This window comes from Mastomys coucha, unplaced genomic scaffold (assembly GCF_008632895.1).
Source record: "Mastomys coucha isolate ucsf_1 unplaced genomic scaffold, UCSF_Mcou_1 pScaffold15, whole genome shotgun sequence".
Classification (NCBI taxonomy): Eukaryota; Metazoa; Chordata; class Mammalia; order Rodentia; family Muridae; genus Mastomys; species Mastomys coucha.
In genome coordinates, this window is record NW_022196897.1 from 129,200,342 (window position 1) to 129,226,706 (window position 26,365).

The 26,365-nt window shown below is 47.9% G+C and overlaps 1 protein-coding gene across 1 annotated transcript in view; it reads right to left on the minus strand.

The window, feature by feature from the left end:
- The window catches only part of Rrbp1 (ribosome binding protein 1), a 65,003-nt gene that overhangs the window by 9,809 nt on the left and 28,829 nt on the right, over positions 1–26,365 (minus strand). The window contains exons 4-13 of the mRNA XM_031373261.1: positions 17,500–17,648; positions 16,489–16,611; positions 12,637–12,789; positions 11,688–11,806; positions 9,274–9,427; positions 6,592–6,730; positions 5,049–5,218; positions 4,923–4,957; positions 1,773–1,863; positions 978–1,070 (exon numbers count right to left, since the gene is read on the minus strand). Coding sequence (XP_031229121.1) covers positions 978–1,070; positions 1,773–1,863; positions 4,923–4,957; positions 5,049–5,218; positions 6,592–6,730; positions 9,274–9,427; positions 11,688–11,806; positions 12,637–12,789; positions 16,489–16,611; positions 17,500–17,648 — 1,226 coding nt within the window. The remainder of the gene's footprint in view (positions 1–977; positions 1,071–1,772; positions 1,864–4,922; positions 4,958–5,048; positions 5,219–6,591; positions 6,731–9,273; positions 9,428–11,687; positions 11,807–12,636; positions 12,790–16,488; positions 16,612–17,499; positions 17,649–26,365) is intronic.

The following is a 26,365-nucleotide window of genomic DNA, read 5'->3' on the forward strand; positions in this document are numbered from 1 at the left end:
ACACTGACATTCCTTGAGAGGCATAGCCCTGGACACTGACATTCCTTGAGAGGCATAGCCCTGGACACCAGCATTCCCCGAGGACTTGAATCTGAGGAACAGCTCCAGGGAACTCTGGCCTAAAACACTGGCAGTTCCACACCAGTTGGCACGGCCTGAGGCTTTCAATGGCAAGGGCCACCAAAACTTTGTGAGCAGCACTCACTACCTACATCTGATGATACACGAAGGCAAACCACTGACAGGTGAGGTTGTCGTCTACCTCCATCTACCTGTGTAGCCACAATCCAGTCAGGTAAGTTGTGAGGCCACAACTTCCAAGTCTGTCATAACATGGGCTAGAAGGTCTTTTCTAGGGCCCAAAGTCTAAGACTCCAAGAATGTGATTTCAGCTCTAAGAGTGTAATGTGACCAACGCTAGCCCTTCCCAGGTTTTCCTCTGGCACCCTCCTGCTTCCCAGGAAAACCACGAGAGTCACTGCAAAGCTGGTCCTGTGCAGACAGACATTCCTTCCCACGGGGTGGAAATGTGTGGTAAGCAGGGGTGCACAGTGACTTTAGGGGTCACTACTGCTAGGGAGACTCCATGCTGGCTTCCAAGTAGCCAGGGCACTAGAGGACTTTTCTGCCCAAATGCGTGCTGACTCTTTTCCTGAGAGGCATTACAAGTTTAGAGGGCCCAAGAAACAGGCAAAAAGGATAAAAACTGCACAAAAGCCACATAACCCTGGGCTTGCTCAGTCTGCGCTCCTCTCAACAGAGAAGAGGCAATCAAGGGAAGAGTGAAAAGGAAGGAAGGAGGAAGAGAAGGAAGAAGAGACACAGGAGCTTGGGAGATGCTGAGTTGGATACAGGAGGCACTCTGAGGCCAAGGGTATCCTGTCCATTTGTGTTTCATGGTGTTTACTAAACCAGAGAGGTACTACTATTCTAGCCTTGGCCTGACTAAAGGACTCAGGATGGGCAAGTGCTCTGACCTTGGCCTGGGTCAGGGAGTGGAGCTTCTCCTCACAGGCCCGCTCAGCTAAGGTCAGTGCCTCCATGGCCTTCCAGTTCTTTTCCCGGAGGTCCTAGAGGAAACCAGAGAAGGTTAGCAGCCCACAGGTGAGTCATAGCATGGTCCCCACAGGATGCCACGGGAGGACCACGGAACCTCCCTCTCTCAGACCAGGGTATTTGACAGGACCTGCCAGGGACTAAGTACCCTTTCCTCAGACTATATACACATGGCCTCGCAGGCAAAGTGCTCAACACAAAGCCAGGTACTGTGGCCAGAAGTAGAAATTGTCAAGGCAAATGTAAAGCAGCCTGCCCTTTCCAGGAAACATTGGTCTGATGAAGTAGGGAGCTAGCCTGAGCTAGCCTGTCTCTTCAGAGGAAAGTTTCCTGCCTCCAAAACAGAAAATTGGCCCCTGGCACAGTCCTGGCCTGGAGACTCCCTTAGGAAGCTCCAGTCCCTGGAGCACTGGACAATGAGCACGCCCTGGTAATGACAAGTGCAAGCTCCAGAGATGTAGCACATTGCATCTACAACCCAGTCTGTGGACAGCTGGGATAGCTGCTGGACTGTGAGAGTGGAGACGCAGAAGAAAGGCTCACATACTGTGAATTCCTGGTGCAAACCATGGGAAAGGAACTGGAGACAAAGCTAGGTCCTGTGGAGCCTAGGTGGTATACACGGAAGTGTCCTTGGGTAATTTTGAGAGGAGTTTGCCCATAGCCTCCTCTCTCTACCCCTTCATCCCACCCCAGTGCAGGCACCTTCCACTCACATTGTTCTTCCCTTTCTGTTGTTCCATAGCCTCCTTGAGCTCACTGGTCTCCTTCTCCAGACATGACACCTGTGACTCCAGCTCCTTGAGACTAAATGGACATGATGAGGTTTCAGTCTTGGCTCCAAGAACTCAATTCTTCACTGCCTATGCACCTGGCCCAGACCGAGTCCCTCCCGTTTATCTGCCTGGGCATAAGCTTTCAGAGAAGCATGTCTAGTCGCCTGGATTCTTTCTCTACTCACTGTAAGTGCCAAGAGAAGAGCATGGACCCAAGTGAGCGCCAGAAGTAGTGGGCTTGTTTTTGTTTTTTGTTTTTAGTGTTGTTGTTTTCTTTGTTTTTATTGTATTTCTTTTGACAGGGTTTCTCTGTATAGCCCTGGGTGTCCTGGAATTCACTCTGTAGACCAGGCTGGCCTCAAACTCAAAAATCCACAGGCCTCTGCCTCCCAAGTGCTGGGATTAAAGGCATGCACCACCACTGCCTGGGAGAAGTAGTGTTTTTAAGACCTTCTTTCTTCTAGCCCGAGTCCTACCCTGGCACCACTGAACATGTCAGCTGACCCTTCTCTGTGGTGCAGACCTGGCCCTCATAACTATGCTAAGGACTCAGGATAGGGCTGTCACATTACCACTGGAACTCTGGGCACCATTGCTCTGAGTAGCTTCAACTGACTTCTAACTCTCCTGAGACTTAAAAGGCTCCTTCTCCTTAGTTCTGGACTGAGGTTTATGGAATCAGCTAAAGACAACTTTCTAGTGCTGTCCAGATGCAAAGACCCAATGAGTTACATTGACATTCACCATTCAGAAATAAAAGCTATACTCAAGACTTTTAGGGATCAGCCTCAAATGGACATCTTAATGTGATGCTCTCTGCACTAGAATGTAGAGCAGACGGTTAAGACCCAGATTATGTTAAATCTAAAATCCAGAAGTGGTCAGTGACATTCTGAATCAACAGCTTGAGCAACTCTGAGATGCCAGGGGAAGCCACCAGTTGAGGGATGCAGGGATCTGACTGTCAGATCTCACTGTCAGCCAGAGGGGAACACAGACACACTCGTGTTCCTTCTGGAAGGACAGTCAAAAGCTTCTTGAAAACTCCATTCTAAGTCCCACCCACATCAACTGTAGAGTCAGCATGGGCTCACCCTGACCATGATGAACAATGGACTCAGCCTGGCAGTTTCCTGTTTTCAGTTTGAATACAGCAGACCTGGCCTTGAAGACACTGGCTTGGTGGCTATGGGTTTCAGGCCCATGAAACCTTGACTTCCCTTTAAAGTGGGATTCCCTCATATACTGCCTCTGATTCCTACATTACATAAGTCTTTCCCAGCAAAGTATCCCAGAGCATGCCCAGAACAAGACTCTGAAGAAGCAGAGAACACAGGTCACTGGCAAGGACATGCTGACCTTCACCTCCTAGGCAGTTGCTATAAAATGTCAGAACATTTGGGGGTTGATATGCCCATTCAGAACAGGATGGCCCCACCTAGGTAACTTACAGATACACACTGTTTTGGAAGGAAATCAACCAGTTCTTGCTGGATATACCAACACCAGGCAAGACTTTAAGAGCTCTTACTTGGAATGTGACTGAATTATCCTAGTAATTTAGTATGTGATACAAAAATCTCAGGTGGTTTGTTCTCACACAAAGTTTGTAGGCCAGGCTGGCCTTGACCATGTAATCCTTCTGCCTCAATCTTCAAACTGTTAAAATTACAGGTGTATCTTACCATGTCAGGCTTCAAATATCTGGTCTTAAGATACAAGAGAAAACCCTTAGAGAATACAGCCTTTGTACAAGGTCCATCCATGCATTCTGAGAAAAGAGATGGAGAGGGGCTGGCTCTAGGTCTTCAAGTGGGCTCCAGGTTTCCCTCTAAGTGACCCAGTTACAAAGTCAGGTTGAATGCCAGGAATCAGGCTGTGGATGGGGAGTTGCATTTGCTACAAAGCACATGGGGAAACAACTCTTTGGTAGAAACAGTCACCAGAATGAGGGACCTTGCTGGCTGATAGCTCAGGACACATCCAGAATGAGGGACCTTGCTGGCTGATAGCTCAGGACACATGCAGAATGTGCAGGGAGATGAAGACCACCCTCCTCACCATTCCTTCACACAGCTACTCTGGGATCCCCAAGACCATATCAGCCATGATTCACCTCCCAAGAATGTGGGCATCTGCTCCAGAGTCACTGGTCACAGGACTAGAGCTTGAACTGAGTTGGCCCATGCAGGTACTTTGGCCTGAGCAACAGCAAACAGTTCTGAGAATGGGCTGGTGTGGGTCTATATGGATACCGACATGGGAACTCAGACAAGTCTGGCCAGCAGGGAAGTCACCTTATAAAGGCAATGAGCCCGCAACGTGCTCCTGATTACAACAGAAAAGGGAGGGCCGTGTCCATTTCCTTGTTTGACTTCCTGACCTCAATCCTTAAAACTCCCTCACCTTGCAGACACTGACAACATCTCTGCACCACAGAGCTAGCAGAGGTCTTTGCCTCGCAGAGCTAAACTGGCTCCTGGAGTGACTGCAGAGCTTACTGGAGGGCCACTGTTGTGTGTCCTCCAGACACTCGTGCTTTGGAAGCCTTGAGTGTAGCAGTGTAAGGAGAAGTGGGACCTTTAAGAGGCGGGGCTGAATGGGAGGTGAGGTAGGTAGGTCATGGAGAGTGATACCCTAAAAAGGCTGATGCTGGTTTCTTGGAATTCATTCCTGTAAGGGCAAGCTGATGTAAAAAGTAAGCCTGCCACTGGCATCCTGTCTCACTACGAGCAGTCGTCTCCTTATATGCCCTCCTGCCTACCATGATGTGATAGCCAAGGAGGCCCTCGCTAGAGACCAGACACCACCAAATCTGTGAGCTAAATCACCACAGCTTCATGTATTTTGCTGTAACAATGGAAAACAGACTAATGCAAAACTCTTAGGAGGCAGCTTTGTTTCCTACCCATGTCTGTCTCCAGTCTTCAAAGCCTCTGAAGAAACAAGTAAGAAAGGCTCTAAAAGGGGTTTTCCCCCAAAGACCCAAGCCTTCCAGTAAAAGCTCTAGCTTCCAGGGGCTCATGGCCAACCTGGGCTACAGCTGGAGCTACAGCCCTACAACTCCTCATAACCTGCATGGAAGCTTACCGAGTCTGCTGCTGGTTGGCTTCAGCTTGGCTGGCCTGAAAAGAAGCACAGAAAAGCTCACATGTGTAGGAGCTGGACACTGTGGGAGTCCTCCCTCTCCTCGGACTGTTCTGAGAAGTGACTCACCTGGGTGTCTTGGGCCTGGCCGGCTTCCAGAAGGGCCTCAATGGAACGGATCCTCTCTGTGAGCTGTGAGTTCTCCGCCCTGGCCTCCTTGAGCTGCCCATGGAGACTACTTAGCTCCTCACACTTGCTTTTTACCTCCACCTCAGAGGACTGTAATTTACTGTGCAACTCTGTTGCAGAAAGGCAAGGAGAGAGGTGAGGATCTAGAAAGGCCTGGCTGGGGACCTCAGCTGTTGGCCCCTCCTCCAACACACACAGAGCACTATGGGCCCCCCTTGTGGGCTGCACTATATATGCAGAGGCCTTAAAAGACTTCTGATCCATGAGCTTTTCTTGTGGACTGGTGAAGAAAGGTATGCTGTGGCAGCGGCATTTGTGAGTACCACAAGGTGAAATGAACCATGGATGGAAAGCCAGCAGCAAGCGAAGCACACTCAGTGGAAGCCACAGAAGACTAGTTCTCTAGAAAATATTGCCTCATTCAAGCTGAGACTCAGCAGAAATTAGACACCTAGTGACTGTGCCCTCCCTGGGCCTTCTCTGATACCTTCTTCCCTGTGTGGTCTCAGAATCCCACAGCTAAGATGGTCCAGCGTCTCTGACACTCCCTCTCCCACAAGGCTGATCCCTAGCTCAACAAGAAGCTCAGTCCTAGGTGTTACCTCTTGCTGCATCCAAATAGAGCAAACAGAGCAGCAGAGACTCCCTATCCCAGCTTCCCAGGTGTGGGAACTTTGGTATTCTCTTGCTTTAGCTCCCCTTACTGAAGCTTGGGAACTCTGCACCCATGGTCTGACAATCTGCCCCCTTATCAGCACTTTGGTGGTCACTGCCCAGCCTAAGTCTTCCACTCGCACCTTACACTCACAGGAGAAGGACCAGGCCCCTGCTCATCTCCTCAACTTTCTGGTCCTAATGTTCATGCAGGGCTTTGTGCTGGCCAACCTCCCCCTTTATCATTCTGGCCTAGTCTTACAATCCTACCTCTACTTCAGAAAGCATACAATGGCTAAAGGCATACCTCGCCTTCTAAGGCAGAGGCCAGCAAGCTATCTCAAAGGCTGCTCACCCCCACCCCTAACATAAATAAAGTTTTGTTTCAATGCCAGGACCACAGATCATAGGATTATCAATGGCTGCTTTACACCTAGCAGCAAAGTGTCATAGTTGTGACAAAAGCCATCTATCTCAGAGAGTCAAGTATTTATCTTCTGCCCCTCCACATATGGTCTGTCCATAAAGCATTGCTATGCTTACTACTCATGAACAGCACTGCTGCTAGTCCAGTGCTCATGACAAGGGCTCAGGAAGAATGGCGGGTAAATGACTGACTGTCATCGTCTCATCACCCACACTGCCTAGGACTCATCTAGCCCTTGTAGGCCCTGCCCTGCCCCACTGTCCTCACCTTATGTTTGATCCTTACAGGTTCTACTCTGTATGCAGTGGACAGTCCAGGCCCACTATGCTCAGATTCCCATAGTGACACAAGGTCAGAGGGCTCATTGGGGCCACCAAAGAAAGAGCTAGAGTCTGCATTCACCTGCCACTCGCTGCTGCTGTTCCTGAGCCTTCTCAGCATCCGCTCGGAGGTTGGCATGGCTCGTCTGTGCCCGGCATAGTTCCCGGGTGACCTCCTCCAGGCGCTTCTGCAGAGCCTCTTCACTCTCTTTGTGGGATGCCTGAGGAGGAACAGAGGGAAGGGGGCTGTGAGAAGCTTAGAGGCTGTAGAAACAAATCTCTTTATGTGGCTATCCTATTCTCTGTGGTCTCCAGATGGTGGGCAAAGAACAAAGTTCAGGGCCAGCGACCTGGCTCAGCAGGTAAAGGTGCTTGTGGCCAAGCATAATCTTGAGTTTAATCCCTGGGACCCACATGAATAAAGGAGAGAACTGACGTTACAGTGCAATTTCAACAAGGAAGAAACTATTTCCGGATAGTTTTGAATCTGGACAAAGAGTCCCTCAGCTAGCACCCCTTCAATGAGAGGACAACTGCCAGGGGTCTTCCTTTAGGGGGTAGTTTCCCCACTGGTGCCAGTTCTCTCCCTTGAAGCACTGCACACAAGCAAGGCACACAGTTAAGTACCCATTTGTAGTGCACTTCTAGGTTTTCACTTAAAGGTTCAGCCATACAAAGCCATCAATGTTCAACCATGTTTGATCCATAAAATGGCCATTTCTACTTTTAGTCTGAATCTTGAAGATGTCCATACAGACAGGTCCATCTCATCCTTGTTCAGAACCACAAAGCTTTATGTGCCTGATGTTCTCTGTTGCTACTCAGCGGCTGAAAGGCCTTTCGTACCTCTGGTGATCTCAACCAATCCTCCTCTGGCCATCTGTCAATCATTCCCATACACTGGGCTCTTAGGGAGGGAGGACTTGTCAGGCCCTCTGAAGAATCTAATTCTGCAAAGGACCAGACCTCTGTAGAAGTCAAGTTTGTCTGGGGCGTGGATGGGTGAGAGAGGCCAGTCAACATATAACTCTAGTCAGCTAAGTGAGATTCCAGGTCATGCCTTAACCCCTTTAAGGAGCTGACAGAATGAAAACAGCACTTTTCCTTTTCTTTTAGGGCAGTGTCTGCATGGGGTGGTGCTAGCCCAAACACTTTAATGAGATACACTGAGACAGCATAGGGCAGCCCTTACTAGGATGGGCCATGCCCCCTCAGCTGTAGAGAAGCAAACACTATACAAGGGAAAGTTGGGGGTGGCCTTAGGGTGTAGGGTTTTTTCTACATTCAAATGAGAAGGTTGGCTCAGCTCCACGTGAAAGGCACAACAGTAAAGAATGATCTAGTGCCTCATAGTGGACAGGTCTGCTTCTCCCCTGCCCCTCCATCAAGCAGGAGCCTGATTCCCTACTTGAACTCTAATATCCTCACCATCTTTCACCGCTGACAGGAACAGGGCAAGAACACTGCCAGCCTGTCTGCGTCTCACTTTTTACGAGAAGGAATCAACCCAGACTGCGGGGAGACTGCAATGTTTTTTCTACTCATGGCCAACATTAACTAACTAGTTAGAGTACTGGTTTCCACAACAAACAACCACAGGAAATTCACTCATCCATAGAAATAAAAACCCTTAAGACCTTAGTGGAAAGCATACAATATATCTTAGAAGACAGCAAATCTTTTAGCCCAGAAGAAGGTGGTCAGCATAGCTGGTCACATCAAAGGATTCCTATGGCTGGTTCCATGCTATGCCAACTGGGTAGGGATATATATATAAACACTGTTGGAACTTTAAAGTTCAGTCCATCCTGGGACAAGGAGCCAGGACAGGGGCCATCAAGAACCTCAAAGTACATTTTACACTTCCTTTCTGTCAAGCCTAGGAGGTGGCTCTAGGGTCAAGGTTAGAGCCACCTCCTGATGCCTATGCTCTGGGACCCAACCCAGTAGGCCTTGCCTGCCCCAGTCCCTGAGGAACTGGTTGACTCACAGTGAAGGAGTTGCTGGTGAAAAGAGCCTCTTCCTTTCTACAAAGTAAATTACAGTCTCGCACAGCTCATCCTCGAAGTCCCTCTGCAGAACAGATACTACCATCATGCCCAAGAAGAAAGAAGCAACACAGCTCGGTGCCGACTGCCTCAGACTGGGCTAATCTGGTTTGACATAAGCTATCAGGAACAGAAGCCATAGGCCAATGGGCTGACTGAAGCCCTGTGAGTGCTACCCGGCATGCTATAAGGACACTTCCCTCTTTCTGAAGGAGACTGGGCAACCCCTTGAGAAGCCAGCTTCTAAGCCACGGGATCTACAGGCCATTAGCCTGCTGGCTACTGCAGGGCTGCAGTACCACAGTGGGAGCCAGTGTAAAAGAACAAATGCAGCACAGGAGCCAGACTCTGAGATCCAGATGCTGACTCTGTCACGTCCTGGCCAGGGAAATTTTGAGTAGTTGTTTCACTTCTTGTGACACATACTTTCCTGTGAGTTAATGGCAGATGTCCACAGTCCCCTCACAGGATAAGTTACAAGGACAATTAGACTTATACTAGTACTGAACACTTATACTGATGCTTAGCATATAATATCCTTTGTATGCTATTACTCTAAACAAGCAAAGGTCAAGTTCAAGCCCCAGACACTGACTCCATCCCCAGGTGTCTGTTGTGACTGGGAAGGGAGGACTGTGACCAGGCACTATTCCTGCTATGCAATCAGCTCTGGTGGGCAGTGACTAGGCACTGATGTGACTACTGCTGCTACTCACCTGCAACTGTAGGACCTGCTTCTCAAACGTAGCTGCCTTGACTTCCAGAGCCTTCCGTTGTTGCTCCTCTTGCCGGGAGGCCTCTGACTTCTCCACTAGCTCCTTGTTGACCTTGCTGAGCTCCTGTCGGAGCTTTGCCAGTTCTGTGTTCTGCCTGCAAGACAGTCCCCAGCCCCAGTTGAGAGCAGTGATAGGGCCTGGCAACTGGTCCCTTCTTCTGGCATATCTGCCCTTTCTTACTTATTTTAGTGTCCAAGTCTTAGGGCCATTATTCAAGTGATTTTTGCATGTCAACCACGTGGTTTTTTTTTTGTGTCTTATTAAAAATGGGTTGCCAAGACAGTATGTGGACCATACAGAGCAAAAGGCCCCTCCCAGACACCACTGGAAACACAAAGGCAAGACCTGTGCACGTCATCTCTGCTCACACCCTGCAGTGTCTGGGCAGCAGCCCACAAACTCCAAGGGCACTGGTAGATGTGATGATGGCCAGCCCGAGAGCCTCCTGAAGGCACTTGTTCTAGCAGATGGCCAGGGAGGTCATGCAAAGCCAGAGCACAATACACTTAGAAAAAACTGTGTTCTGGTTGTTACTTTAAAGTGGGACTCAGGACCTAAGAATATTCTGGAATTTCAGGAAACTTAACAAAAGGAAAGTTTGAGGCTATTCAAATGTCCACTTCTGTCACTAGCATACATGCTACCTCTTCAGGAAGAGCATAAGGCCAGGGGACAGACAGAAGCCTAGTTGAGAGCTGCTGTGGGGTTCCTTAGAGTCTTCAGCTCATGCACTGTACAGTGCAGAGATCCAAGTGGCCTGGCAAGGGCAGTGTGGAACTGGGGACTGCTTAGGACTTATAGATGGAGACGGAATTGGTAAAATCCACTTGGTTGCTGGTAATTGGTAATACCCCACCTCCACCAGGCAGTTTCTGACCTGAGGGGAGGCAGTAGATGACAAATGTTAGGCAGAAGCTAACAATTCCTCAAGCTTCAGAACTTTCTCCAGAAAAAAGCATCAATAAGTTCCACATGACAGAGAATGCCAGAGGTTCCTCAATCCCGTATCTTCCCAGTGGAGGACTGAGACCCCAGTAGCTCCTTGTAACACCTATACTCTCACCCTGAACAAATCTGCTTTAATACTCTGCCCTGTACCCCACATAGAGTGTGCAGTAAGAATAAGCGTGAAAGTGCCACTATGCCCGGGAAGTAAGATGCTAGCACAAGCCAAGGACTGAGAGGCGCCTAATAATTCCCCCTGCCTCTCCCCCCACAACAGCCAGCTGCAGGTTGGCATATATCAGCTCCTTCTAAGGCATTAAGACATGGGGGCTCTTAGACACCTGCCAAAGACTCAAGTGTTCAGAACCCACATAGAAGCTGGATGTAGGGAAAGTAGAAACTCACAGGTAGCCCTGTGTATGACTGTCACCCAGTCCCATACCCAGAAAGCCACTAGATTATACCTGCTGTAGCCTAAATAATACTCACTAAGTCTACCCAAGCTCTAAGTCCTAGGGTGCCACGCTCAATCATCTACTCCAGTAAAGTCTGCAGTATCAGGGTTAAAAGCCTGATCATGGACAAGAGGCAGTATGACTTCAAAGAGAGTTTGTGCCTCCTGGGTATTCAGTCAGTTGTTGGCATCTCCTAACTCAGACATGTTCCAAATTAGTCTTTCCAATCGTCAACACGCCTTCTTATTCATATAGAATATAGGCATATAGGTACCCCAAGAGAAATGATTTGTAAATGGCTAAAGCTTAAGATTGGGCATTGTTCCCTGGCCAGCACAGCGTTCCAATATATCCTAATTTAATACCAAGCTGTCGTTAGCTTGGAATTTCTCACAAGGAAGCTGCCTTATCAGACAGGGTGTCCTCAGAGTTAGTAACAGAGGTCAGGCACCATTGCCTACTGTTAACATAGTTAGAATTCTCAGGGCAGTCCCACAGAAGACAGAAATGTTTTACATACCAGAGAGTAAGTGAGGGGCTTCCCTCACTTAAGGGCATTCTCAGGAACTGCTAGATTGGAACTTCCTGGTGCTTGCCTCCAGCAGACCCAGAGAATTAGCATGGGATTACCAAAATAGCCTCAGTAGGGAGGGCACCACTGCTCTTCCACTTCACACCTGGATGCCTGATCTTACTGACCTTGATGTGGCCCTCACCTGCCTACATGACTTTTGTCATCTGCCCTGTTTTCTGTATACTATATAAGCCTGAATTTTACCTTGTGCAAATACATTCAGACTCAGTACTTCCTTGTGTCTGTTTGTCATTCTTTGCCTATGCCTTGTCGACCTGACTAGGACCCTGTTTCCCCACAGGTTGAGGGAGGCCCAGATTGGACGGCCTGCGGCATTAGGGAACATGTCACCATAGTCTTTGCATAGGACACTGGCTTACTTGCTTTCCACCTGGCTTGTGGCCTGGTTCAAGGCATCCCTCAAGATGGAGTTCTCCTGCTGTAGGCGGGCCAGCTGGGTGTTAGGGCCATTCTCCAGCTGTTCCTGAAGAGTCCGGATCTGAAAAGTTGCCGACAGGAGCATCAGGGCATCAGCCACACAGAGAACTGACTATGGACCTGCATCAGCAAGGTCACAGCTCAGAGTGGAAGCTCTGGAGGCTGCATCTGCTCCAAAGGAAGTCAGGAATGCTCATAAAGCAAGGGGCCCATGCACTGTGCCACTCCAGTGTCAGGTGCTCAGGGGACAAGTGTGGATCTTCTTCACCATCATACATAACACATCTCTCTCCTCACTGCTCTTTACATCCAATGCTTCAGATGTATGCACATATATACACCTAAGGCCACACAGGTGGTGTACTATTCTGAGAGAGAGAAAAAAAATCACATAGCCACAACGCTCAACTACCTGAGTGAGGGTTCATCTCTTGTTTTCTGAGCCCACATGGCACCCACAAGACATGTGGTGGGGAGGCAGCCGTGCCCAGAATGAGCCAAGCATAGGTTTCAGAAAATAAATGTCAGACTCTGACAATGAGGGACAGTCTAGACAGGCAGCCACCGGTGTTGGTCTCCAGCCCAAGGCTAAGTGTATGTTCAGGTCTCCTAGTTGATGCGATCTTTCCAACCACAAACAGAGAAAAGTGAAATCAGCATCACTCCAGACTCACCTAGAGATGGAAGCCCTCATCCCAGGGTCCTTCCTGACACAGGCTCTTTTGAAAAAGTGCTCTTTAAAATATATTTTATATCGTCCTGGTAATTAACTTCAGAAACATACAGAAACATGCAGCCGAATTCAACTCCCAGCAGACATCCTCAGTCCCAGCCGAAGCCTCAACCTCTGTGTGTTAGGACTCTCTCAGACCTGCTCGTCCCTGTACCCACCTTGCCCTGCAGCTGTTGCACCTCCTTCATATGGTCCCGATAACTGGCCTGCATTCGTGCCTGCACAGCTTCGATCTCTTGCTCCCGGGCTACCAGCTGCTTCTTCACCTTGGCCTCCCCAGCCGCAGCCTTGGCCTTCTCTGAAGCCATCTCCTGAGAAGAAATGGCAGATGAAGTGAAGCACATTCTCGGCGCATCAAGCCACACTATTTTCTTGAAAAGCATTCAAAAGGTAAGGTTCTAAGTGGCCTTTGGTTCTGTCTGTCTAGGCAGGAAGATGAGTATTGTCACCAGTGTCCACTGGTGTTCTACTGGCATATGCCTTTGGGATCTGGCACCATTCTCTAGGCTCAACTGAGCCCTGAATAGACTTCTAGGGTCTAGAATGTGTCAACAGATTTACCTCCAGATAGAGGCTGAAACTGTACCACCTCCCATTCTACTTCAGTACCCAATAGTGTCTGGATGGTGTCCAAAGGCCTTGGGCTCATTAGCTGATCAGAGTCCTGATCTAACGAGGCCTCACATTCAGGCACTGGAGTCTAGTCCAGAGTGTAGTGCATGGCAAGACAACAGCTGGAGAGGTTTCCAGAAGGTTTTGCCCTCCTTGTCCTAGAGTCTTCAAAGCCACACCTGGGCCCTGAACACTTAAAAGGGTAAGGTGGAGCTCTCAAGGGTGCCCAAGTCCGTATACTTCTTTAGACACTACTCACACTGGTCATGGGTTCAACTCTGCCAGGACCTTCCATGTGAGTGGCACAGACTCTGCAGATGACTGACATTCTCAACACATCCAGACCAGGCCTGTGGCATGACTCCAAGAAAGATCACTAAGCAAGACCCTTTCCAACTATAAAAATGTTACCGCAAGAATAAAGGTAATGTAGAAGGGACTGAACATGAAACATAGAGTCTAGCACTTACTGGCTCCCCATGAGAATGCAGGTAAGAGGAACTGTTGTATGGTCAGTAACATTTTTACATGAAATTTCTCACTCAATGGTTTGGTGCCAGGAGACATAACACAAGAATGACATAAACATGCTGGCTCTGTCAGGACATGATGGTCCACACAAGGAAGACAAAAGTAGATGGAATGATAAACATTTAACTATTTATAAAGGGAAGATACAAACACCAACAAACACTCCTCCCTCAACTGCAAACCATCCTAGGGCTTCAGTACCCATTTGCTCAAAGATAGCCTCTGTGGCAATTATAATGATCACCTTCATCTGAGGGCTCCATTAAATTCCTGAGGGCTGATAACCAAACAGCTGTACAGAATATTAACAAAATGTCCAGGAAGTACAGGAGAACCTCAGAAGTAAGAAAGAGTAGGGCATACTGGGAGCAGGCAAACATCCAGAGAAGAAGGTTAGGCCAGATGCCAGAGGCTAGTACTCAAGGTGCAGACTTGGGATGGAGGCTAGGAGCTAGTGATGGAGCATGAAAGAAGTGTAAGTAGAGATCAGCATTTGGACCTCCTGAGCTTATGGGAAAACAGATGTGGTCAGGGGATAAAGAGCCATAGCTGGACACTGCATTAAGTTTCTTGGATCAGAGCCAAGGTCCACACGCTGTAAGGTGAGGTAGGTAACAAAAACCAAAGCTTCTAGACCTGCAGGCCACACTAGGAAGAGACTCTACTGCCTCAACCCAAGGAGGGTGGGCATGGTGAATGTGTCTAAGAATTAGGTGCGATTGTGGTTTTTGAAACTATGTCACACAGCCACTTCTAAGGTACAGCATGGTCACTGAATGGCCAGCACAGGGCCATTCCTTCCTACCTGCCACCCTGTCCTTGGTGAATGTGATTTCAGAATGGGAAAGGGCCCATCTCTCAGAGGTTACAACCTTCTCATCCATCATGCCTCAAGCCCTTTCTAAATTAAAGAGCACAGACCCAACTAACTAGCCAAGCCATACAGAGCCTGCCAGCAATCTAAACACTACTGTAGCCGCTCACTGCACTTCACTTTAGGGGTAAGCAAATTTCTGTAGGAAATTAATTTCTCTTTCTGTCCAGACAGTGTTCTGCTTAGGGTTTTTGTTTTTTTTTTTGGGGGGGGGGGAGGAATTGTTGTTTGTTTGGTCAATTTGATATAATCTAGACTCACTTGAAAAGAGAGAACCCCACTGTTGTCCACGGGCAGGTGGTCCTGGGTTGTGTAAGAAAGCAGACTGAGCAAGCCAGTAAGCAGCTTTCCCCCATGGCTTCTGCTTCAGTTCCTGCCTCGAGTTCCTACCCTGACCTACCTCAGTGACCTGAGAGTTATAAAATGAGACAAACCCTTTGCTCCCCAAGTTGCTTTTGGTCATGGTGTTTTATTACAGCAATATAAATTCTTTCTAAGGTAAAAGGTACAAAGGGCTTCCCCTTACTGCAGCCTAGGCCTAACTCCTAACATGAAGTATGCAGAGTTAGGAGGAGACAGGACACCTAGCTGCTGTTAGGCCAGGTGAAGGTCCGCATTTCTAGTAACCCAGGACAGCTCGAGCAAAGGCCATGTGTGGACAACTTGGGAGTCAGCACAGAAGCCCACTGAACACTAGGAGAGTTCTCAGAGGGTGAGAACTTTCTGCTCCTGAGCATAACACTCACAAAGAGTGTTATTCAAAGGGTTGGGGTCTCGCTAGCCTGACCCTCAACCGACTTTTCTGCCTGGCTCAGAAGCACAACCACTGAATGAAGAACAAGGTCAAGTCTGCCTCCAATAAGCAGAGGGAAGTACCTAAGGAAAAGGTTATGTCTAAGATGGTGTCAGATCTTTCTTTTTTTGAGACAGGGTTTCTCTCGATCTGTAGATGAGGCTGGCTTCAAACTCAGAAGTCCACCTGCCTCTGCCTCCCAAGTGCTGAGATCAAAGGCATGCACCACCATGCCTTATTGTCAGATATTTCTTGACCCAGGCCACTTCCTTGAAGTCGGCTACCTGGGACACAGAAGGCAGGAGGCAGGGAACGGTAAAAGAAAACCCACAGCACCTGGTAGAAGAGACAGCTTTCTAACTTGGGGGATATCAGGACCATGAAGACCTTCCCCTTACCCTACCCGTCATGTGCAACAGGGGCATTTGGACACCAGGACCCGCTTCTCAGGAAGTGGGAGAACAAGGGAGAAGCTCCAGTAGGTTCAGCAGTGAGTGGCTTTCAATGACTGAGGGCCTGGCATATCATGGAACAATGTCCCAAGCCTGTCTCACAGCAACCCTGGCCTACCACAACCTGCCATTCAGAGTCTGGCTACAGATAGCCAAGAATTCTCCTGCACATCACTCCACTGATATCAGACAAAGACAGCAAAGCAACCTCAACCTCAGTTCTCAGGAAATTCCCAGCACTAGATGTGCAGCTCCTTTCTAGGTACACTAACTCAAAAGACCCTGGTACCTTGGGAGCCACCACAGTATGAGATCCTGGTCTCTGCTAAACTACATGTATTCTTGGACCACAGGGGTGGAACCCTCCCAATACTACACCTCACCTCTTTAGGCAGCAGATAAACTTCAGTCAAAACATTTTTTTTTGTTTGTTTGTTTTTGTTTTTCAAGACAGGGTTTCTCCGTATAGCCCTGGCTGTCCTGGAACTCACTCTGTAGACCAGGCTGGCCTTGAACTCAGAAATCTGCCTGCCTCTGCCTCCCAAGTGCTGGGAGTAAAGGCGTGCGCCACCACTGCCCAGCTCAGTGAAAACATTCTTGGCCTGGGAAGAGCCACCTGCTAGGCAGACAAGCCCCAGCTGAAGCTGCCTGTCTCAGAGCCATCCCTGAGCCCTGGCACAAGGGGATCCTCAGACAATGGAGAGGAAGCTTCTCCATAGCTTCCTTAGCTTCTGAGCTAAGGCTGTACCTTGTTGAGTTCCCTTAGTTTGCTCTTGGCAACAGCCGCATCCTCTTGCTCTGTGGCCAGCAGCTTTTCTTTCTCTTCTAGTTGGCGTTTCAGAATTGCTACAGGGTCACCCTTCTGAGTGGCCTAGAAATGTTGACAAAGCAATGTTACAGGGGAGGAGAAGAATACATAGTCCCCCAACTATGGCAATGAACAAAAGCACAGCAGGTAGCATGGGCTTCAGTATAAGTCATTCCACCTGACCCTAGACACCACATGGAAACGGATAGTCCTGTTAAGCCACCCAATCTTTAGGAACTCCCAGATCTTGTACATACAGATGCTTGGGGTAGTTTTTATAGCTATGGTATTTCCAGTCTTAAAGCCAGAAAATGTAGACTACAAGCCTACAGGCTGCAGTGTGGAAGCTATGATAGGAAAGCTGTACTCTAAGGTCATGGTCTGAGACAAGATGGGATAATAGTCATCCTGACTCCCTGACACTCAGGCTCAGGGAACATCCCCAGTGCTAACTTGCTGAGGAGCTCTCTGAGACCATACAGCATCCCCAAGTGACAGCCAGGAAAGGAGTATCCTCCCATACCTTGAGCCACTGAATGACCAGCAAAAGGACTATCAGCCCAACTAGTTAGGAAAACCACACATACTGTACTTCCTAGAACAGGTTACTGGCCAGGGGCACTAGGGAGTTTAGTCTTTGAGCTTGCCCTGGTAGCACAAGGGACATTATGTCCAGATTTCCTTCTTTGTATGTTGGCCCACCCAGCTGGGCCAGATCCCATGTTCTAATCCCAGAAGCACAAGCAGCACAGAGGCCCTGCTCTGCCCTGGGCACAAGCAGTGGTAAATCATCTAGCCCAAACACAGACAGCAATGGCAGGATTCTCTAGGAAGAAGTAAAAACTGTTCTCTTTGCAGTTTGACAAGATAGCTCCTAGGCAGGAGCAGAACGGGGCAAGATGTTCCTCCCTGGGGAAAGGGGTACGACATACCAGCCCCTGAGTGGCCTACCTTATGCCAGGTGTCTTGAATGACTCCAGTCTTCTCAGAGAGGATCTCAATAAGCCGCTGGGCCTCACCCTCACTGAACACCATGCTTCCAACTGTGGAGACCAGTGTCTTGTAGGGCAGGAAGAGAGGGCTGTCGAAATCTGAGGGCCCTGAAGTGGGAAGGAGCAGGGGCTTACATTCCATCCCCAAACAAGTGGATATACAACAACATCCATCAAAAGGTGGCTCTGGTCAGAGACAAGGAGAACTCTGTTCTACAGCTTCAGGCTGGTACAGTGAACTTCCTGATTAATGATGGGTCTGTGTTCCCAAAGAGTCCCAGCCAAGGCTAGGAGTAACATCCCTGCTTATTTTATATAGGTAGTCGGGATCACATTCAGGGGATCAGTGTGTGCTGGATAAAGGCTAGCCTTCATTCTTTCTTCTTTTTAAATTTTCAAGACTAAAACTGTGTGGGAATTTGAGGTGGCTTTGTTGATAGGGCTGGTGTGAACCTTAGCACTGCATAAACTGAGCACAGTGGCATATGCCTGTTACCTCAATACTTCGGAAATGAAGGCAGGAAGAGCAAAGCCATACTCAGCCACACAGTGAATTTGAGGCTACCTTGAGTTGCACATGTCTCAAAATAAGTAAAGAAGTAACAAAAATGGCGCTGCACAAAATTATCCACATTTTTTCTCAGATTTCTTTTCTCCATTTTCTCTTTTTCTAGTGGTCCATCTCACCTTCAATGGTTCAGTGAGATTTCCTTATCTACCCCAGTATCACTATGGGCACTGCTTGCCCACGAGTAACCAGGGCACTCATCATTCAATCCAATGATCCCCAGAACCACACATACATGGGAAAGCTTGGAGAGTACCAGGACTCTGTACCCCACAGTCAAGGATAAGCACTCTAGTCTCCTGGATAGAGCTTAGTGACTGGCTTCAAAAGAGAAACAGCTGGGCCAGGTCTCCCAGAATGAGCTCTTCACTCCCTAGGTACAGACCACTTGCTCATATACACACACACCCCAAAAAACCCTTACCATCAACAACGATGAAACATCCCCACGCCCAGTCTCCATGATACCCATGATGCAGACTTGTAGGCAAGAAGAGTGAACTGAGATAGCTCACCTAAAATGCCTGGGAAATTCCTCTGCTGATATCTAAATTTGCCTCACAATTAAAACAGACGGCACTAAAAGAGATAGACAAAGCCCACTATGGTGAAACTCAGCTAAGCCTACCCTTTGAGGACAAGGAATGGGGAAGGTTTCTACAGCAACCCTGGATTCTCTGACTTGTCACAATATTTTTACTTCACAGTCATAATATTTTCATTACAAGTGGAAGCACTTAGCGTGATATCATAATAAAGGAAAGGTGGGATGTGGGCGGGCTGGTTGCTATGAGCACCTTATTTTATAACTTCTTACCTTGGGAAAGTACAGAAGATTTAAAAATAACCACACTAGCATTAAAAGGCCCAAGAGCTTATATTGCCAAGAAAATGGGAGAGAGTGTGTGGGGGGGAGCATTTCTTAATTTCCTTGAAATATGTATGCACACACAACTAATGGTGGAGTTATACATAGTAGATATAATCCCGAGTGCTACAGAGCTAAAATAAAACGGCCCATGAGCCACTCTCAAGAAAAACCCCAACTGACACATTTTTTTGCTGTGTTTTTCCACGTACCCCCAACCATAAATAGATATTCACTGCCCAGAGTTTAAAAGACACAGGTGAGGCAAGGCGGCCTCTTAAGCCTGTGTGGAGCTGAAGGCTACTTTCCTTTCCTGATTCAGAATGGTCCTAGCACCCCTCAGACTCCTGTAACTTTTGATGTGCTTCAAGCAAAATAGTAACCTGATATACTGGTTGAGCATCAAGAGCACCCAATTTGGATAAACTGGGTGAAGTGTGCTGTTAAAATTCATCCCAACTGTTTCTTCTTGACCTATTCTGATGTGGTGAGTGGGACTAAGTTACAGATGTGATGCATACTATATTCCTCAGACTGGCTGTTCTATGCCCTTCCACCTCCATGGACTCCTAAAGTTTCTCCTTGCCAAAAATCTTAGAAGCCCCTATCCTCAAGAATTCCCCAAGTGATTGAAATCTTTAACCTCTCTTGAATTCTTCACCAGAGGACACTCTTCTAGTAAGGCATGTTGGTGTCTGCCTGTACTTCCAGTGCTTGGGAGGTAGAGAGTGAGTTTAAAGCCTGCCTGGGGTACAGGAGACCCTGTCTCAAAGAAGAATGGGGGTGGGGAGAAATAAAGACACTGCCCTTTAGGCCCTATCCCTTGAGGCCCAAATCCTTCCACAGGAGGAAAACATGACTGCTGAAGAAAGCCTTGCTACTGAGTATCATCCTGGGTACTAACACTAGCTATGGAATGCTTCAAGACCTCCCAGCACTGCCCAGAAGCTCTCTCCTGTGTTCAGAGGCTAAACAGTATAAGTAAATAAGTAAATAACTAAACAGGTGTAACAAATGAAACAATCCAAAGCAATGTGAACTTGAGCCTTTCTCTGTCTGTCCTGTTTCCACCCACAGAACTTCTATTACCTTCTCCATATACTCTCCTACAACTTCACATTTTTATTGACTCTCCTAGGCAAATAAAAAAAGATAGATAGATAGATAGATAGATAGACAGACAGACAGACAGACAGACAGACAGACAGACAGACAGATAGGGAAGGGAGTACTGTCTCTGAATCAGAGACAGTACAACTGACAGGGTGAGTCCCATCAAACAGGATGCCCAGCACCCCACTCACATCTCTATCAAATGTTTAAAGATTCTAGTAATTCTTGGTATTGTGAAATCTTTAAGTATTAAATAAACCTACCAAAGACTCCATATTTAATTCATTAGCCATGGGCTTTAAAAAGAGCAAGGGGTCAGGGAATTCTAGAAGAGGTCAGGTTCCTGCATAGCTGCCCTGGCAGCCTGGGTCTGGCTCACATTGATTGATAGGTCTGGTCTAGAGAGGAATGAGGCAGATGGACAGCAAAGAGCAGCTACAAGATGGCATCAACCAGATGTGGGGGACACAACCACACACTCCTCCTTGAACTAAGCCATACAGGAATGCAGCACACTACAAAGACTCAGGATAGGCCTCTGGGGGCCTGAGGAGCCTGAGACACAGCGCACCACTTCCAGGTAACAGCTAACAAGGGAAATCAGCCCAGAAACTTTACAGCTGCAGAATATCTAAGCGACTGGACCCATAGTGCTGAGAGCTAATTCCACAGTAGGTAGGTAGCTAGCTAGCTAGTTAGAGACAGACAAGGGCTAAAAAAAAGACTGGACCAAGGTCAGTCTATGGGCCATGGAGTCAAAGGACCTAGGCTAAAAACCACCAATCCCAACTCAGCCCTCCTTTCCAATGTGTCCTTGGACAACTGGCTTAACCACCCACCTCCTGCCACAGTTTCCTTGTCTTTCTGTCTGCAAAGATTAACTTGCGCTTGGAATGAGACACAGGGAAAGCACTGAAAACTAACTCTCCAGGGCCAACTTTGGAGTAGGTCAAAGCCCTGTCCCCTCTCAGCTCAACAATGGAAGAGCAAGGGTGAGGCTCCAAGAATGGCCTCTCTGAGGCGGAGGCTGGCTTAGAGACTTAGAAGAAGGGCAGACTGTCCTTACTCATGATACCTTAACTCATGAGGCACAAGAGCTTGAGGAAGAGGATGTGCCTCCTCCAAGAAGCCTGAATGTAGTCTATCAGTGTGCTTAATGACTTCAAAATGATGATGCAACCAGTTTGCTACAGAAATACCTTACCACCTAGGAAAAGAAACTTGTAAAGAGGTAAACTTGGGACTCTCTTTTCTGTCAACTGTGGGCTCCTTTCAGAAAAATTGCTCTTTGACTGCATAACCACCAACTCCCCAATGAACAGCCTCAGCAATAAGAAGATATTAACATAGGAAGATCCTGAGACTTAGCAGCTCACTGCTCCAGCAGCAGCCACCCCTCCACTGTCCAGCCATAGAACATGCCCACTAGGCCCATGCCCTACTTTCTCCACCAGCACAGAGCGCATCAGCTCACTCCAGGACTTGCCCTGTGAGTACCTACAGACAGCTAGAGGCTAAATGGAGGTGAGAGTATTACTGTAGGTTCCCAAACAGCTCTGCCCAGGACAGGCAGACCCAGCTTATTTCCTTATTTCTAAACAGTGCATGCACTGAGAAGTCTGTAGAATGCTAGGCTTGGAGAGGCAAGTAGAAAGGAAGAGTACAGCTATGAACATAGCAGGCACAGGGCCGTCATACAACAGAGCAACATGCTGGGGCCCAGAGAGTGCAGCTACAATGGAAGCAGAGGCTGAAGCACAGGTAGTAGTCAGTAGTCAGGCAGTACTGGGTAAAGAGGCAGCAAGAGGTCTGAAGGAAGGGGAGCAGCCCAGAAAGGCACTAAAATTCGCAGGATCCAGGACTTTGGATTCCCAGAGGAGCAGGGGGAAGTAAGAATGGAATAGGCACAAGATTTCACAGGCCCTAGAGAGCTGTCTTTTACCCCACAAAGTGCTGTGACTAAAGGGAATATTGCTTGGGATGCCAGGAGGGACAAGGCTTGAAAAAGAAAACTCAGGGATGGGCCTAAGCCAGAGCTCAAGCCTACAAGTCTTTAGGCGACTAAGTGTGAGAAGTCCAGATGACAACCAGAGACACCTCACAGTGGATCCTGACAGAAGCAAAAGTGGGGACTAATGAGGACTCATAGAAGGACATTTATTTCCTTAGGGCCTGTCCAAAACCCATTCTGAAGGCCTTTCTCTCAAATGTAAAGACCATACCACTAGATCTTCACAACGAAGGGCATGGACAGTACAAGTTCCTAGCACAGTATGTCCACAGGAAAGAAGAAATACCCCAACCTTAAGCAGTTCCATGATCGGTCCCATCTCAACACCTCAGCCAAGCTGAGCTGTCCTATAGAACAGTCAGGCCCCAGGCCTCTAAGCCTCTTTCTTGGGAGCCCAGTTTCATGTGATCATCTACATTTACAACCAAAGATCCGGGGAACAACCAAAGGTAAGAACTGTCTAACATCACCACAGCCTCTCCTCAACCATACATTTATAAACTGTGGCCAAGAAATCTACAGGATGGCTGGGCGGTGGTGGCGCACGCCTTTACTCCCAGCACTTGGGAGGCAGAGGCAGGTGGACTTCTGAGTTCGAGGCCAGACTGGTCTACAGAGTGAGTTCCAGGACAGCCAAGGCTATACAGAGAAACCCTGTCTCGAAAAAACAAAATAAAAGAAGAAATCTACAGGAAAGTATAAGGCCTTAAAGTACACCCTGCCTTCTCCCACCCTTACTTACTGCTCTTCCATCCACAGCCAAGACAGGCCCTGGGCAGCATGTTAAGTAGAGAATTTACTCCCAGATCAGGCAGCCCTTCCCAGAGCATGCAAGCCAATGATGAACAGCTACATTTGAGCCCTAAATGGTCACAAACACACCTGGGGTTCCAGTGCCTGGTAGCAAGCACAGAAGCTATACAGAAGAGGTTATTTAGGCTTTCCCCTTTGATGGAGGAAAGAATATAACCAAGCTGAAAATATTATTAAACGGTATCCTACAGACTAAATGATTATTTTCCTTTTTACACTCATTTTTCTTTTCTCTAGACTTCAACAGAAACAATTTTATACCTGAACAAAATGGACACATCACAACAGCTGTTAAGACAACTATGGGAAGGCCTTGAACAAACTGCCTGCTTGGGCTTTCAGGCAGAGTGGCTGACGACCAACGAGATTATTTCCAACAGCAGTCAAGATTTTCCTTAGTGCCTACAGAGAAAGATCATAGCTTTATCATAGGCTTGACCACAGAGGCCTGGATAGTAACTAAAGACCCAGCATGCCACATCCAGTAGTCATTAAATGGAGATTTCCAGAAGAATGTCAGCTAGCAGTGCACAGTGAACTTGCTTCCCTGGGGGAATCTTTTTACATTCTTTTGGGGGGGGGTAGGAAGGGAAGAGAGGGACAGAGAAGAAGCAGGAAGAGGGGAAGAAAATGGGGGCTTGAGTTTTGAAGAACTCACACAGAAAGGTGCTCAAAGCACCCAGGGTTTTGCTCAGAGATTCAAACCCTGACACACAGTTAACATTAAAGAACAAAGGTTACCAACGCTTGTTTTGAGTACACACCTGGTGGCTTCAGTCTGAAAAAAAAAGGGTGAAGAGTTAACTGTATGGAGGATGGGAAGGGCTCCCAAGAGGACTGCCGTGGAGACCCTGTACTGCCATCTGCTGGCCACACGACTTCTGCCAAGCCTCAGTTCTGGCTGTGAAAAAGCAGGTAAAACTGGGCTGGGAGCCGCATAAGTACAGAAAAAGCCACACTAAGCACCTGAACAGAGAGCCTGGCTACACAGGGTGGTTGTTAGTATGGGTGAACAGGCGAAGGGTGGAAGAGGAAGGGAGCAAGTGCACTGCAGCCCAGCCAATAGTTTTAAAGAAAGAGCTCTGCTCTGCTCTATACACCCTGTATAAGTTTTCCTGGAAGCTCTGATAACCCTTCTTTATCTCTTCTGTCTCGTGCTCCTGTCAAGTTACAGATCTTTTTACACTGTATTTCCTACTACATGTCTACCTGCTCACTCTGTAGGTAGAATGGTGTCCCTGCAAAGCTGCACATAGCTCAGAGACCTTCAACAGCACCCACAGGCCACCCCTAGCTTCAGGGCATAGGACCATCTTTGACATTCATCTTACCTCAGCTTACAAGCACTTACCAGGTAACAGGTGCCAGGGCCTGGGTGGGCACTGGCATCTTGTGGGAGGCCTGAGAACTTCTAACTCCCCGAAAGACTAACAAGGTTTCCGCCGCCAGAGATGCTCCAGGAACACACAGACTGGAGCTCCATAATGGAGTTTCTGTTTCTTTTCCAGTTTTTTAAAAAATACTAATACAAATAGAAAAACTAAAAAAATGTAAAAGGGTAAATGAAAGATACACAATCCTACCTCCCAGTGGTGTCTGCTCTCCCACGTAGACCATGAGAGACTTATAAAAAGCCTATTTCTGTTTTCTACATTTTGGAGTGTGGTGGGATTCTCCTGGCCATGACATCATGGTTACCTGGCCCCAGAATGATACCAGCCTACCAGCTAGGGAAGAAGAGAGAGTTCTTCAAAAAGCCATCCACAGGGTATGATAAAACTACCAGAGCCCCGTCCCACTAAGCAAGGAGGCCACAGGCTCTGTGGTAGAGTCCTCATGAGACCCTGGTTTCAACTCCTCTCCCTCTGACAAGGAAACAAGCCTCACTCCAATTAACAGCTGCCTCATTCTAGAACTCAAGCTACCTGGGGGCCAGGGAACTACACACTGTATTCCCATATCCAGAACCACATAGGATCTAAGTAGAGCCACTTCTAGTGCACATCTCATGACAGCACACCACCAAGAGGCCATTCCAAGGAATCAGAGCAGCCCTCTGCTCAGGGTGGGAGGCAGGTGAGCATAATTAAGGCAAATTAAATCCAAGAATAAAAACAGATTTTAAACACCACCACCATATACACATGTTTCCTAAGCATCCTAAGGGATCCTGGGCACAGTTGCTCAACTACCCATGAGCCAGTGGTACTCCAAACATCTTAGTTCAGAGGACTTTTCACTTCAAGGATTCTACTAATTCCAGTCCCTAATCATCCTGAAAAGAATCTCTGCTTTTTACTTCATAGGCCAGTGTTTCCTCCTCCTTACACACAAGAGCTTATAACACTCCTTTGCAATACAAACCCTTCTCAGCTCAACGGCAGAACCACATGAGCAGGGGTTAGCTCTGAAACGATCAAGTAGGCCTTTGTAAATCACCAACTGTTTTTGGAGATGGAGGGAGCAGCCTTCCTAAACGAGAAATGCACCTACCTTTGGACTTGCACTTACAGCTTAGGGATTTACTTTAAGACACATACAGCAATGTACGCACATCAATGCAGCATCAAATTAGTACCCAAAAAAGCCTGCACACTACTTAAGTGTCATTTAAATAAATCACGATACATTCACACCACGGAATGTTATACAGCCAAATGTGGCAGCTTCGCAAGCAGGATGTGGAAAGATGTCACCAATACACTGTAAAGCAAAAAGCAGTTTCCAACTGGGTATTACCACAGCTTGCATGTGAGAGCAGTGTCTCCAGGGTCCCCAAGAAGTGAATGGTGACAGGGACAGAATAGCAAGAAAGACTTTAGATTTCCACCCTATCCATACTTCTCTGCTATTTAAATTGTTTGCTGGAAACACACTTTTATGTAATAATTCACTTTTTAAGAGTAGGAATTGGGTGTTTATTGGGCAGTCAAACACTGCCACAGACAAGTAGTAGAAACCCACGGCATGGCCCCGATCAGTCTCTGAAAGAGCTCAGCTGGCCTGCAGAAACGTGCCCAGGCCTGCTTCCACACCTCCCACATCTCCTTTGTGATACTTGTCATCAAAAGCCTTGCACCAGTCAGGAACAGAGTGAGCCTGGTGATGCAACCCCAGTTGTATCCTGGACTGCTTCTGCACTGTGATGTCATTAGTACCTTGCTATAATGAGGGACAGTGACAACTAGAACCAAGCAGGGGATTAACTGTGTATGATATCAACATATGGCTCTAAGCAGGATCTTCTTCATAGGGATACCTGCAAGGTGACCCAAGAGGCCACCTCCTCCAAATGGCTGCTGCTTAGGGCAGGGGTGTCCAAGAGGACTTTCTAATGGCAATGTTTTATCTCTACACTGTTCTAAAGGGCAGCCACTGGCAACATGTGACTACTAACAGAGCTCTAAGGGACACTAAGTATGATCTAAGAACACTACTTACTTTGGACTGAT